The following is a 14,691-nucleotide window of genomic DNA, read 5'->3' as shown; positions in this document are numbered from 1 at the left end:
TTAGGATGCCAGAGGAATTGAAGAGGTGGATATGGAGGAGGGGGAAGGATCTGATGGGATGGGAAGAGGCAGAATTCAGAAGGTTCAGATGATCAATAAGCTCTTAAAATGCTGGAGTGTTATCCAAACCAAATTGCTGAACCTTGTCCATCATAGAGGAGAACAAACAGATGTTTGTTTGATAGGGCTTCATCTTTACTTGCATTGTGGATCCTACCAGCCTGTATTAAATAGACTTTTATTCTCATCTTGGAACAGAATGGGAGCAGGGGAGAGACCAAGATTAGTGACCTGTAAATTGGAAAGGGGTGGGCAGGTGTGTCAGGATTGAATTTTGGATCAGATGGGGATAGAAAATGGACTAGTGTCAAGGATTGGTTTGGGTCATAGCAGAGAAGAGGATCAGGTTGGGGAAAGAGAAGAATGTAGAAAATGGAACTTGAGTTAACAATGCAAGTAGAGGTAGGAAATTTATTTGAACCAGAAATTAGGTCCAGCTTGGCTCAGGAGATGAGCAGAAGTTTGAGATGGTTCTTATTTTGCTCTATCTGATTTGCTATAACATGCTGACTCGTAATATCAATATGTATTGATCTAACAACATCGGAGAATGTCACTATAAAATGCTGTTGATAAGCAGGTTTAAATGGCATGGTTTGAGCTCAGTAACCAGAAATTTTGCTTTGAGCTAACTGTGGGGTAACAAGGGAGGTATTCATGGTGTATGAAAGCATTGTTTTCTTTTCCAAACAATGTACTATTTTGCAAAAGTTTGGTTTAGAGGAGCCCGGCCATACATGAAGCCATCTCTGAGAATAACAGAGCAGAAAAAAATGATTATTTTTCCTGACACAGGAAAGATAAAGTTAAGTGTTTCTGTTCCTTTTTATTCTTTTACTTGAAACTTCTCTCAGCGGTGTGGCATTTCTTAAACTGTGTCATTTAGTGAATGCCCACCACTTTCACCCCCCCACACACACATTTTAAAGTAATTGATGTTTTTTCCTGCTATAGACGTTGATGAATGTCAGACAGGCATACACCGCTGCGGAGAGGGACAGATTTGTCATAATCTACCTGGAGCTTATCGCTGTGACTGCAAGATGGGCTATCAGTATGATGCATTCAACAGAGCCTGCATTGGTATGTAAGGCACAGAGCAAGCAGAAACTACTGATTGATGATCCATCGCAGTGTTTAGCGCTGTTGTTTAGTGTGTAGTTATTAGTTCTGCTCTACAGTAGCTCAGAAGAGGTAATAGGATTGCTTCCCCAACTACCTTCCTTCATTGTGACCATCCTCCACCATTCTTCTGTATCATTATGGAGCAGATGTCCTCAGTGTAGCTCAATGGTAGGTTATTGATTGAGGTCATCTGCACAGTATTTTTCTCTGGGTTAAATATCTTCTGCTGCAGAAATGTATCTTTCTGAAAATCTTCAGTGTTCTGGGGAATGCACGGGGATAAAGGTTTTTATATGTTATCATCACTGTATGCCACTTAGAGTACAAAGCCAGACAATGTAGAAAACCAAGGTTGCAGCATTTCACGCTGTAGAGATCGATCTCTGACATCTTTAAAATATCCTCCCATGTCTCTCTCGAATCCTGTGTTTTCCCATTGTTTGCTTGTTTTGCTGACAGATATAAATGAGTGCTGGAATTACCCAGGACGACTGTGTCAGCACACCTGTGAGAACACTCCTGGGTCTTACCATTGCTCTTGTTCATCTGGTTTCCGCTTGGCCTACGATGGGAAGCACTGTGAAGGTACTGGACTGCTTTCCTTTCCTTTTAAGACAAAGTTTGCACTGGAAGAAGAAGGACTTTAGGGGAGGAGGTTTGGGTGGCATTTGATACAAGAACCCATGATTCACGCATGCTCTGAGGCTATGCAAACACTAAAATTTCACATTCCGAGCATCCTTAGAATGGCTCTCAAACTGCAATGTGGTTAAGGTGTTTATTAAAGTTGCAATATGTATGTAAAGCTTCTCCGGCATCATTACATCCCCTACTTTCTATCACCAGGGGTGGTAGGTAAGGCAGGTCATTTCTACTAAACAAGAATGAAATGCTGAAAAGCCATTATAAGGTGACAACACAGGGTGCCTCTTTCTTGTGCCTTTGGACTTTTTCTCTCTTGTCTTTCCCCCTCCCTGTCAACTTCTTTCATAGTTTTCCCCTCACCTTTGTGGTTACAATATTTGCAGGTAAAGAAGTAAACTGACTTGCAGTTGTGAATCTGTCTTTGTTGTTTAGCAGCTGTGCTTCCTCTCCGCCCAGTAGCAGGTTTTCCTACTGTTTCAGGTAGTTTTAGTAACTTTCAGATTATGATCTGGGAACACGTAGCAGCACAAGAGACCAGGAACATCAGGGTTCTGATGCATTCTGAGGAGCTCTTCTAGACTGAGTGAGCCTCTCCAGTAGTTGTGCATGAGCTTGACACATTCTGTTTCTAGAGCTAATCTTTTCGGTTAGAGTTGTGCAAATAATTGATTTTTTTTTTCCCAGTTCAGTGACTGAACTGCAAAAAATGTTGCAGGTCAATGCGAAATAAAATTTTTCTATCAAACTGAAAAAGTAAAAACAAAACCAAACTATCTTCAGGTCAAACTAAATATTTTGTTTGACTTGTAGTGTCTAACTGATGGATCGATGTGTTGATTATTGATTCATTTTGTAGACACAGTGGCCGATAAAAGTTCAGCCCCCTGAGTGGCTACAGCCTCAGGAAGATTATTATCAATGTTATTGGAATGGGGGACCCAGGGAGCACACAAGAAACTGCTATTTATCACAAATCCACTTAGCAGATAACTAATCCCACAGCCACTGAAATACAGCTGTAGATAGAAAGAGAGTACAAAGTGTTTAGCCCTGTGACTGGCATCACTCACATCTCCTGCTGGGGAACCCCGGAGTGTCAGTAATCATCTTCCTCCTGCTCATCATCACCCTCTTCACCAGTGGGTGTCATCTAGACGACTTGCAAGGCATGCAGGCTGGGACACAACTTTTATAATGTGTTATACTGACACCCACTGGCGTTTATACGTATTTTAACCCTGTTTTCCTTATCTGTACTTCCACTCCCCACTAAATCTGGGGTGCCCCATTTTTCGTAGGCTAACTTTCCCCTTATACTCATTAATATTTATGTCCCTCAACCACCATAACAACTTGTGAATAGCACATTGCTGTCACCCCATGTCTGCAAAAATCCCAAAAATGTTACAACCAGCTTTAACTGGCATGTTACACTGTTAGCGGATACATTACAATACACTTTTCCCCAAATATCAGCACTTAGCACAATTCCCCATACAAGGTTATTCATCAGTCAACTAGTTGATGTGAGGCCCTGTTTGGGCTAAGCAAAATATCTTACAGGCCTAAGTCTTGTAAGCCCCATATTACAACGTTAATTAATACTTATATTTCACCTCTATATCCTAAGTATACCTGATATATTTTATCCTTTGCTACAGAGACAAAATTAAATGTTTCGTTTTCTTTTCAGGGTTTTTAACTTTTAAAAAATAACATAGAAGCAGAATTCAAAATGAAAAGCCATTTCAAATAGAAAAATTGAAATGCTTCATTCTGAAAACATCAGAATGAAATGTTTTGATTTTTTTCACAACTTTTGTGATTTCTCGGTTTCAGATTAAACAATTCAGTGAATTTGACCCAAATTTGCTAAATGTTTTGGTTGACCCAAATCTGCTTTGGTTTAAAAAAAAAAAATTCACCTGAAAAATTTCTCCCCACTCCACTTGGCATATTGCTGTTCATTTTCTCTTTCTGAGTTATTCAAGTGGATGTGAACAGCCGGTTATAGGAGATAGAATCGACATTTGAACTAGTTGAAATTCTTCAATGAAAAGGTTTTTCTTCAATGTAAAATGGCTTTTCAAAAAAATTAAAATTTTCTTCCAACATTTTCTGGATCATTTGAAACTTTCCAAATTTTCATCAAAACAAAAAATTTCAAATTGAATCAAAATAGAAAGGATTTAGTTTCCATTTTCTGATCTCCTCCCTCTCCCCATTTCTTTTCCTATATGCCTCTTTTCCAGAGGAGAAAGGGGGGAATAAAAGGAGAAGGAAAAAAACCAAAAGAAATGAAAACTTAACTCCTTTTGTTTAGATTTTAATCAAAATCAAAATGGATTAAAACAAAGAATTATGCAATGACAAATCATTGAAAATTGTTTCATTTCTTTGAAATATTTTTATTCATTTATTTTGCAGAAACGAATTGGCATTTTTCACCAACTCTAATATATTAATTATATTTATTATTATGGAAGGGCTATAGTTCTTCGTGCATCAGGCCATAAGCCAATCACTAGCAAAGAGGGCTAGACAAAAATTTCTCCTGTGAGCAGATTATGCCATAATTGTGCATGTTCTCCTGAAGAATCTGGTTCTAGCTGCTGTCAGAGGCAGGAAACTCTAGTAGATACTGTTCTTCTCCAGTGTAGCAATACCTTTGTTTATTTTTGGATACAGATGTGAATGAATGTGACAGCACTCCTTGCAGTCAGGAGTGTGCCAATGTCTATGGTTCCTACCAGTGTTACTGCAGGCAAGGGTACCAGCTAGCAGAAGATGGCCATTCTTGTAAAGGTATGGATGCTGTTCATGTCGTTTGTACTTTTTGCACGTTGCAGGGAGTGTCTAAGGCTCTGAAATTTATGCCCTGCTGCAGTGGCCACAAAGGGTTGTTCCAGCCGCTGGCAATTGGGCATGTGCACTGGGGGGCTGTGAAAAAGGGATGGCATAAGGCCAGAAACAATGTATGTATGCTATTGGAGAATTCCTGTGCAAAGGGAAATCTCAGCTGCCCACTTAGATCAGATTTAAGTCTGCTTTGCTCCACCAGAGCAATACAAATCAGACTTCACAGGGGCCAGGATGTATAGCCTAGCTTTGCTGGAGGAACCTATGCGTGACTGAACAACTAGTGAGATTATTGCCTCACAGTGGCAAGAGACTGAAGTCTGAGCAAGTAAGACAAGTAGGAGGTTTTAATCAGACTGTTTTTCTGAAACTCTGTAAACAGTGGTTCTCGACCTTTCCAGACTACTGTACCTCTTTCAGGAGTCTGATTTGTCTTGCGTACCCCCAAGTTTCACTTCACTTAAAAACTACTTGCTTTGAAAATCAGACATAAAAATACAGAAGTGTCACAGCACACTATTACCGAAAAATTGATTGTGTTCTCATTTTTACCATATAATTATAAAATAAGTGGATTAGAATATAAATATTGTATACTTACATTTCAGCGTGAGATCTGAGCCTGTTTTTCACTTGCAAGTCTTGTCTGAAGCCCGAGCCTCAGCAGCGGGACTGAGGCATGTAACTTAGCTTCGTGGGGCCCCTTGTGGCATGAAACTCGGTTGCCCTGCTTGCCACCCCCTAATGCCGTCCCTGTACTTATAACTAAGGCTGTGATTCTTTCACGGAGGTTGCAGATGTGACTCCGTGATTCCGTGACTTTCCACGACCTCCATGACTTCCACAGCGGCTGGCATGGCTGACTTCAAGGCCATCTTAGCAGTTGTTCCTGTGGACCGCCTGAGCAGTGGTCCTGGGGACAGCCCCAGGGAGCGCCCAAGCAGCAGTCCTGGGAGCCGCCCCGGAGCCAGCTGCACGGGCCACTGCTCGGGCAGCCCAGGACAGCTAGCTCCGGGGACCGCCAGAACAGTGGCTGGCTCTGGGGAGTGCCCAAGCAGCGGTCCTGGGGATGCCCTGGGGTCCTCCTGAACAGCAGCGGCCCGGGGCACCCAGAGGCTGTTCACAGAGCAGTCTCTGGGAGCCGCAGCCTGCGGGCAGTCAACCCCCACACTGGAGCAGGGGCCCCAGAAGTAGAGATTTAGTCAGGGGTATTTTTGGTAAAAGTCATGGACAGATCACGGGCCCCCTAAACCTGTCCTGTGACACCTCCCTTAGGAGCTGAAACTCCAAGTTCAGAAACACTGATCTAGATGAGTTGAGTACCCCCTGGAAGACCTCTGAGTACCCCCAGGGGTACATGTACCCCTGGTTGAGAACCACTGACCTAAAACTTCTGCAGTACCATAGCTGAGCTTAAAGTCTGCTCTGACTTCCACTGGCTGTATTGGTCCCCTTGGAGCTGTTATGCTATTGTATCTCACCAGAGTGCATCATATTTTGGTCATTCCCCCAGCTTGCTCTGACACCAAACTGCACCAGAAGTCAAGAGCAGGTGATGTCTGGGCAGTTTCCAGCTGCAGCCTATAGGACAGCTTTCTGGCTGGCTTTCTGCTGTCTGAGGGGATGAAGGATCTGAGCCTTTGGGTTTTGTTTGCTTTTTTAGCACCTGTTTAACAGACACCTGACAAATACTTGGGAGAGAATCTCTGTTTGTTTATGAAGGAGTCAAACACCTGATTCCTTCCGTTAATATCTGAGAAAGCTCCCCTAAAAGTTCTAGAGGAATTCTGAATTTGGAAAGCTACAGGAGAGTATAAACCCAGACATATGCTTGGTTTATTGCCGCTCTGCATTACTTTTAAGTTGTCAGATAGTAATATTCAAACATGTAAGAGGAGAGCAAGGGGGGAGCTTTGTACTGAACACTTCATAAAACACCATGAACGGCCCTACAGCAAAGTCAGACTTTCAGAGTTGGGCTCTTGTTAAGTAAAACCTATTATAAATTAGATGAGTGTTTGCATCTGACATCACCTGTGTCAGAGCCATCGGAATTTCCTTGTGTTCCATTTTCTCTTCATTTGTATCTGTCTCTTCTCTAATGCTTTTGTAATAATTTAATTCCAGATATTGATGAGTGCACACAAAGTGCGGGTATTCTTTGCACTTTCCGCTGTGTGAATGTTCCTGGTAGTTACCAATGTGCTTGTCCTGAGCAGGGATATACTATGGCAGCAAATGGAAGAACATGTCGAGGTGAGAATAAGATTAAGGGACTGGAAAGATTGTATCTTGATGTCAGTTCTGGACACAATCTAGAACTCTAGGGTTATCCATTCAAACCTCTATTTTATACAACGATCACCGTAAAAACGTCAACACGTGGCAATAGTCGCCACATATCCCTATCAGAGGTGTCAGTTTTTGCGCTATATTTGGAGTAAGAAATAATTATGTAATGGAAACCACTGTATTATACAAATTAAGGTAAACTTTCACTTGTGTACCTAAAGTTATACGTGTGGGATAAACCCATATTTCATCACCTAAGTACATGGGCTGATTTTCAGAGGTTATGAACCCTCAAATCTCTAATTTCAGTGGAAGTTGTGGGAGCTCAACACTCCTGAAAATTAGGAGACCAAATTCAGGAGACTAAATATGGATTTAAGTGCCTAATTTCAAGGCATACAAGTTTGAAAATGTTGGCCTAAGTAAACAGTAAGGAATAAACCACACTGGACTAACTACTCCCATAAAATCACAGAAATGTGTTTAAGATGGCTAATGTTTTCATCTGCTGTACAGCTGTACATGTTTGAAGTTAAAATCCTCCATTTTGAAAAGATGCACTTGTCATGTAATGATGTTTGAAGAGCTGATAACCTATCACCCTATATGCATTAGTGTGGTCAGTTTCACTAGCTATCAGGCATTTACTCTGCTCCTACTTTTTCTGGGCATCTTCAGACTTTTTAGGTTTCAGAATAGCAGCCGTGTTAGTCTGCATTCGCAAAAAGAAAAGGAGTACTTGTGGCACCTTAGAGACTAACAAATGTATTTGAGCATAAGCTTTCGTGAGCTACAGCTCACTTCATCGGAATGCTCACGAAAGCTTGTGCTCAAATAAATTCGTTAGTCTCTAAGGTGCCACAAGTACTCCTTTTCTTTTTTCAGACTTTTTAGTTGCACAACTCAACTCTTGGGCTCTGATTCTTCTTAACAGTAAAACTCAGGAGTAACTCCTCTGACTTCAGTGGAGTTAGCATGTGTAAAAACATGAATGACCTCAGAATCAGGCTCTCAGTGTTATGCCTCTTGCATGGAAGTCAGAGGAAACATTTATTTTGCCCACCTACAGTAGCTTTAACGATCCTCTCTCCATTTCTGTTATGTGCTGACATCATGACCCGATGTTGCTTGTATGACAGCTGCTATCTTTGTGAAGGCTGGAATTTGAAGCAGGTTACTTCAGACTTAATAGTTTGAGTCACTACTGCTGAGCTGACTAGCCAGGCTCTCCGTAGCTCAGAGCTCTCTAAGAGACCCATATCCTCTGTGGCTCAGGCATAGAGGGGGATGCCTAGCACACACTGTCCAGGGAGATACACTTGCAGTTTTCACCCTCTTTTCAAGTGCATTGCTTGCCATCTTAAACCTCACAGAGGGAGCCCAGCATTGTGTGGATTTACCCCACTGAGTGAACTGTATAGTGATACTTGTGAGGCAAATTTTTAAAGGTTCTGCAAAAAATGTACTCTCTTTATTTGCAGCTGTACAACTGCATATCTGCATTGATAATTGCAAAAAATACATGTGTAGCGGCAACCATGTATTTTGTGTGTGTAAACTGGCACTTAACCATGCAGCAGAAGTAACTGGGTGACTAGGTGCTTGTTTTCTTGCACAGATGCACACATGATGTTTGCATGAACAAATGCAGATTTCTGAGCAATGCCAAGTGGGTACACACAGAATTTTCCAGGCTCATATATAGAGGCCTCTTTGAAAAGATGGTCTTATGCATTTCTTTCTAGAACAGTCTAAATTCAGGGCCAAGTCTTCTGTTGGTGTAAATCAGCCTGAATCCAATTAAGTTAGGTCAGTTTACACCAGCTGAGGATCTGGGCCTGAGTGTTCCTCATCTGCTGTATCCTTACACTGAAAGCCACTAAAGTATCTCATTTCTTTGCTGACATTTTCGTTGCACCGTGAATTCAAACAGAGTAGTTGTAGGTGGCCCCTCAAGTTATAGAACGTTTTTAAAAAGCTCTGCAGATTTCATGCTAGAGCCAAACTGGTGAAGTGAGCCTTTCATGACATTGGCTACAATATAGAAAAAATTTCCCTTTTCACCTGGGGCCAGTTCTGAGAATTTATGAGGGGCCTAATTTACTTTAATTCACTTTTATTTCATATGATATATATTTTTGCTGGGCTTTTAGACCAGTCAGTGCTGCCTGCAAGATCAAGTCTCATTTCTAGGGGGGGATGGCTGTGGTTTTCCTTTAAGAGTCTCCTCTATGACAGTTGGCAGAATCGCAGAACACTACACTGTCCGCGTGGTTTGTCTGTTAACATTTATTTCATTTTAAAAGCTCCTTGTGTTGTCTAGACATTTGAGAAAACACAATGTGACTGCAAGATGTCTGCCAATCTTTTCTGCTCACCTTGGATCCCTGTGATTGCATCTGGTTTTCAGCATTTTTAGGACCATGGTTTAGTACTATGCACTTTTATTATTCAAGTAGCTGTGTTTCTGCCCAATGACTTGAATCATCTTTCCTTCGAATTCTGTGTTGCTTTCTGCAATTTTTGTCGTTAGTAGAGGACATTTTTTGAGATTAAATACTTAGAATCAAATCGTATTGTTTTAAACTGTTGTTCATGAAGTTCCCATATTCAAAATAACCATGTAGGGAGCTCTTCAAAGAGTTGTACGTTAACATATAATCTACCTTTCTGACCCTGTAAAAAATCAATGAGAAGGGCCTGCTTGTTGTAAATACCAGCTGGTTATGTCCTATGAGATTATTGCTAGTGACAGCGAGGAAGCAGACTAAAATAATTCTGATTCACTGTATTGTTCATATCATGGATCTGCTGGCACCTCGTGAACACCAGAGATGACCAAGCAACTCAGAAGTAGTTCTGCCTAAATCATTGTCTTTCAATTTTGACCTTTGAATGTTTTGTTTGATTACGAAGAGCAGTGATATGATAGTAGGATCTTTGGTTTCAAGAGTTCATTTCTTTCCACTGCTTATTCCCCACTGGAAGTTAAAACAATCCTGGGCTCCATTAGATTTGCTTGCTGTGGAGTAAGAGCAGCAGAATTTAGCATCTCAAAAGATGTGAAAATATTTGCAAAATGTTCAGCAGTGGCAGGCGCATCTTGGCAGGATGATTGGAGTCTGCCAAGTCACCTCAGTGGGAGACGTGGCAGTCAAATGATAACAAGGGAAAGATTTCAAGCTCCTTAGATCAGGAACTCTTGTCTTCCCTGTTTCTTGTACAGTGCCTAGCATGTGTCAGCTTTTAACTAATAATAAATGATCATACCAAGAAGGAGGTAAACCAGTTTTTTTCACAACTTGTTTTAATATGCCCTGGAATTTTAACATAACCTAAATGAACATACTTTATTCTACCATTCCAAGACCCTGAGAGCTACATATCTGGATATATGTACTAGAGATGAACTTGACCTACAAAATTTGGATCTGGATTTCAAGTCCTGCATGTTGACATTGTGTTTGTAACAATCCAGGCCTGCAGGCAATAGTCACTATTGGTAGGCAAACTCCCAGCCACAGAGAGTCAGGATGCGAGCCTTTTCCCTTCAGATCCAAAAGCAGAGGTCTGCCTCTCTTTTTGTATATATCACACACGTACATCTGTTTAGGTTCATATCTCATGATTGCACATAGCAATTTGTAGATGTACTGCATATTTTCCCCATTTTTCCATTGTCAGATATTGATGAATGCGCAATAGGAACCCACAATTGCTCAGCTGCAGAGTCTTGCTACAACATCCAGGGCAGCTACCGATGCCTGTTGTTTGAGTGCCCTCAGAACTACAGAAAAGTATCTGACATGTAAGTCCTCACTGATTATCGTAACAAACTCCCTTTGGCTGCTCATTATTTTCAGACTGTTTTAATCTTATGGTATTTGTAAAGTGCTCCTTGCTACCCTGCTGTGGTTTCTGGGCTGTCCAGTGAACTCCTGCTGCTGCTGTTTTAGAGCTCTGTGCTTCAATATTCACATTAGGGCTGGTTGGAGATTGTCGAAGAGGACCTTTTTCTGTTGGAAAATGCTGCTTTCTCCCACAGAACTGGCATGAGCAGCCTAGCAGAGGGCTTCCAGGGTCCCCGGCTTGGAGTCAGGACTCCCAGTTCATCAACAGTCTGGAAGTTATGAGACCCCTGAGTCCCCAGGCTGCCCAGCACTTCACCTGGTGGGCTGTCAGGGCCTTAGGCAACTCAAGGAGCCTTGGGAACATTTCAAAATTGGGTTTTGCTCCACTTCAGAACCTTCTTTTATATATTTATATATATACATATGTATTTTGGAGTTTACTGTGGAACGGGAATTTCCGTTTCCGCTCTCATGCATATGGTCACTGGGGCACTGGAGCAACTGCCCCCCAAGGATCGATCACATGGAGGAACTATCCCATGAGAGTGGAAGCTGTGAGTCACACGCAGAACTGGAATGAAGGAACACCTGTTTTGTTCTGATTGTGTTGTCTCATTCCCCTTAGTGGGGCAGTGCCCTAGCAGTCCCTGCATTCGTTTGCACTGCATGCGGAATGGTGCCTCTGTGCCCAGAAAGCAGCCACGTCCAAACCTTCACAATCAAAGAGGATGGCTGTGTTGGGTGGCCTTGGAGAATAGCTGGGAAGGAAATACAAGAGCTATGGAGGAATCACAGAGGATGCTCTTCTCCTTTCCAAAATGAAAATCCCTATCACTTATGCCTTAAACATAGTTTATTGTTTTCTTTAAAAGCTAGGATTGGGCAGTTTGGCTAGTACAGGCACTTGGTAAGAGTTAGAGTATAATTGTAAGTGCGACTGTTTTGGATTTCATAAAACACAATCCCAGTCTTGCACTTTGATGATTCACAGATTCCTCTTCCAAGCATTAGGCTGCACACAGTAAGACTTTTGTCTAGCTTTCTCTGTATGCCATTGTGGAGCTTCCAAACAGGACTCTCTGGGTGGAAGATGTTTCTGATATGCTGTTGTACTCTGACAATTACATCATTTACAAATGTTTTATGGGGGCTGTAAAAGCAGAACAAGCAGCTGTTAATTACACAGTTGAAGCTTTGGGTTCTGCTGCATTTCTGTCTAACACATGCCAAAGGCTTCTTGTGTCTTTACAAATGCCTAAAATGTACATCTTCTAACTCACGGTTACTGTAATACTAACCATTTCTTGTTTTTACTCTCTCAGGAGGTGTGAACGCAACAATTGCTTTAATTATGTGGATTGCCAAAACACCCCTGTGCGAATTACTTACTATCAGCTCAACTTCCAAACCAACATCGTAGTCCCAGCTCATATTTTCCGTATTGGACCTTCACCGGCCTATGCTGGAGACAACATAATACTTACCATCAACAAAGGAAATGAAGAAAACTACTTCAGCACTAGAAAGCTTAACTCCTATACAGGCATTGTCTATCTTCAGCGACAAGTGAAGGAGCCTAAAGACTTTTTGTTAGATGTTGAAATGAAATTATGGCGTCAAGGAACATACACAACTTTTCTTGCCAAAATTTACATATTCATCACAGCTCATGCTTACTGAGGCATGTATTGACATTGGAATTTATTGGTGCTATGCTCTTTTAGTATTCTACCAAAGCTTATTATGGTGGAACTGGTATTTACTGTGTCTAGCCTTTATAATACTTTTCTATCATTGCTTCCAACTATTTTATTGGTTGTGTAAATTAACTTAATTTTTACTGACTCGTCTTTTGTGTAATTCTTTAGATGTTAATTGGACTGTACGTAAGTGAAGGAAAGATTTTAAAGGCAGTACATGTGTTGTGTACTGGAACTTTTTTTTACAATCGCTCCAGTGAATTCCTTTGGATTAGTCACATCTATAAGACACTGCACTAGAAAGAAAAACAGTTCACTTGGGGGCTTTGGTTTGTGCCACTGATTGGGGGAAAAATAACAGCAATTTCTCTTTAGCACACATTGCACAAACCTAAAGTTTTGCTTAGCCAAAAATTTCACTGAGGTGTCTCTGCACCTAGATGCTATGGTGATGAAGGCCATATAAGTACAGACAGTGCACCTCATGTAAAAGGTTTATTTTTCCCCAAACTTTCATAGTATATTGTCTATAACAATAAATACAGAAAATATACAAACAAACCCGCCCCAACAACAAACAAACATAAACTGTAATCATAGGCTTGATTTTAAAGGGACTATTCACGTACTTAAATTTAAGTACGTGTCCAAGCATTTACAGGACTGGGGCCTTAGTGTAATGTCTTGCACTGCCAATTACAAACTCCCACTGCAGTTAGTAGCATTTGTCTTGTACCATTTGAACTCAACTCTGTACAAATCCATTCTATTCAAGTATCTCTGCTTATAGATTAGATGTGTTATAATTCTTAAAAGAAATGCCAAAGAGGAAACATGTAATCAGTTTCCACACCTCATTCAAAAGCCTGGATGTGCAATTAGATTAATATACTGAAAGTTTAAATAAACCAAACAAAAGGGGAGTGACTTTTATTTTTCAAAAAAATTATCTCAGTTATGCTACCTTCAAGATGCAGAGGAAACTGCTAAATTGGCAGGTTTTGTATTACGCCATTTGTCATTCTATCATGCACAACTTCAGTTTCAAAGTGGATTTCCTCTTGTCTCATAGGAAACTGGATGAGGTCCCAAAGCTGAGGGCCAGGTGTGGTATGTGTAGTGTAATCCAAGTATTTGTTAGAATTTAGAGGTGAATGTCAGAATTCTTTTTGTAGATGATCTTTTTAAAAAGCTCCAGTGCTGTAATCTTCTGAGCATTCTTTGATCTAGTTATAATTATTCTGCAAAATGTTTTTAATGAAAATCATAACTACAATATATAAATATTTACTGCACTGTAGCTTAATAATCCATTCTATCCTACAGTAGATCATATATTGACCAGTGTTCATTGTATATAAAATAAGAGAGAAACCAAGTCTTATGTTTTTTTATACAGTAATAATCAACCATTTGATTATCCTCTTTTTGTAAAATATTAACTTGTTTGTACTGTGGATTAAGAATATGTAAACACTATCTATGGGTAAAGGGGGAGATGTACTGTATTCATTATATCCCATGGTCAATTCTACCATTTCAAAATAAGTCATTTTTTAAATTTGGACTTTTTCCAGATAATAAAATATAAACCTTTTTGTACCTAACCTTGACTGTAGAAAATTAATTTTTATTCTGTAGTTGTAAATTCTTGGAATATCTATAGGTTGCATACATCAAACTTATTCTTGTTCTTCTGTCAGAATCCTTTCTGTAAAAGTGATCTTTTCTCCACACGAGTTCTGTTTTCTAAAGTTAATGGTCTTAAGAACTTACCAGTAAAGTACCAATCAGAAACAATGTGTTTTCGCAATTTATCATTTCAAGTAAATGCATATCTGCAGTGCTAGGACTGGCAAGATGAAGAGGCAATGCTGCAATGAGTACCAAAGTCTTTCAGATTCACTATGCAGCTTGCACACTAAGAGGTGATAGAGTTCTCCGTGCCCCAGTAGGGCACATCAAGAATCACTGAAACCCAACGTTCTCCATCAGCATTAGTATTTGATTGGGTGTAAATGCCATTCAAGCTCCAGCAGTCTGTCCTGTCAGAGAATTAATGGACAAGCGATTTGTTACTTCTGCTGACTAAAAGCAACAACAGTCAATCATTATGTTAAGCCTCTGGCAGTTTGAAACACTGGCTTTTCATTTTCTAG

At 40.6% G+C, this 14,691-nt stretch overlaps 1 protein-coding gene across 6 annotated transcripts in view; it reads left to right on the top strand.

Moving 5' to 3' along the window:
* FBLN2 (fibulin 2) overlaps window positions 1-14,139 on the top strand; it is a 190,902-nt gene extending 176,763 nt beyond the window's left edge. For 5 of the 6 annotated variants that reach the window (XM_048858461.2, XM_048858460.2, XM_048858464.2 and 2 more), the window contains 6 exons: window positions 1,015-1,143; window positions 1,645-1,770; window positions 4,519-4,635; window positions 6,817-6,945; window positions 10,666-10,789; window positions 12,155-14,139. In XM_048858461.2, coding sequence (XP_048714418.1) covers window positions 1,015-1,143; window positions 1,645-1,770; window positions 4,519-4,635; window positions 6,817-6,945; window positions 10,666-10,789; window positions 12,155-12,512 — 983 coding nt within the window. In that variant the 3' untranslated portion in view covers window positions 12,513-14,139. The remainder of the gene's footprint in view (window positions 1-1,014; window positions 1,144-1,644; window positions 1,771-4,518; window positions 4,636-6,816; window positions 6,946-10,665; window positions 10,790-12,154) is intronic. The other variant, XM_075130531.1, reaches the window with a different exon arrangement.
* Window positions 14,140-14,691: the final 552 nt, after the last annotated feature.

This window comes from Caretta caretta, chromosome 7 (genome assembly GCF_965140235.1).
Source record: "Caretta caretta isolate rCarCar2 chromosome 7, rCarCar1.hap1, whole genome shotgun sequence".
Taxonomy (NCBI): Eukaryota; Metazoa; Chordata; order Testudines; family Cheloniidae; genus Caretta; species Caretta caretta.
The sequence above is the reverse complement of the archived record's forward strand: the minus strand, read 5'-3'. Positions and strand labels throughout refer to the sequence as shown.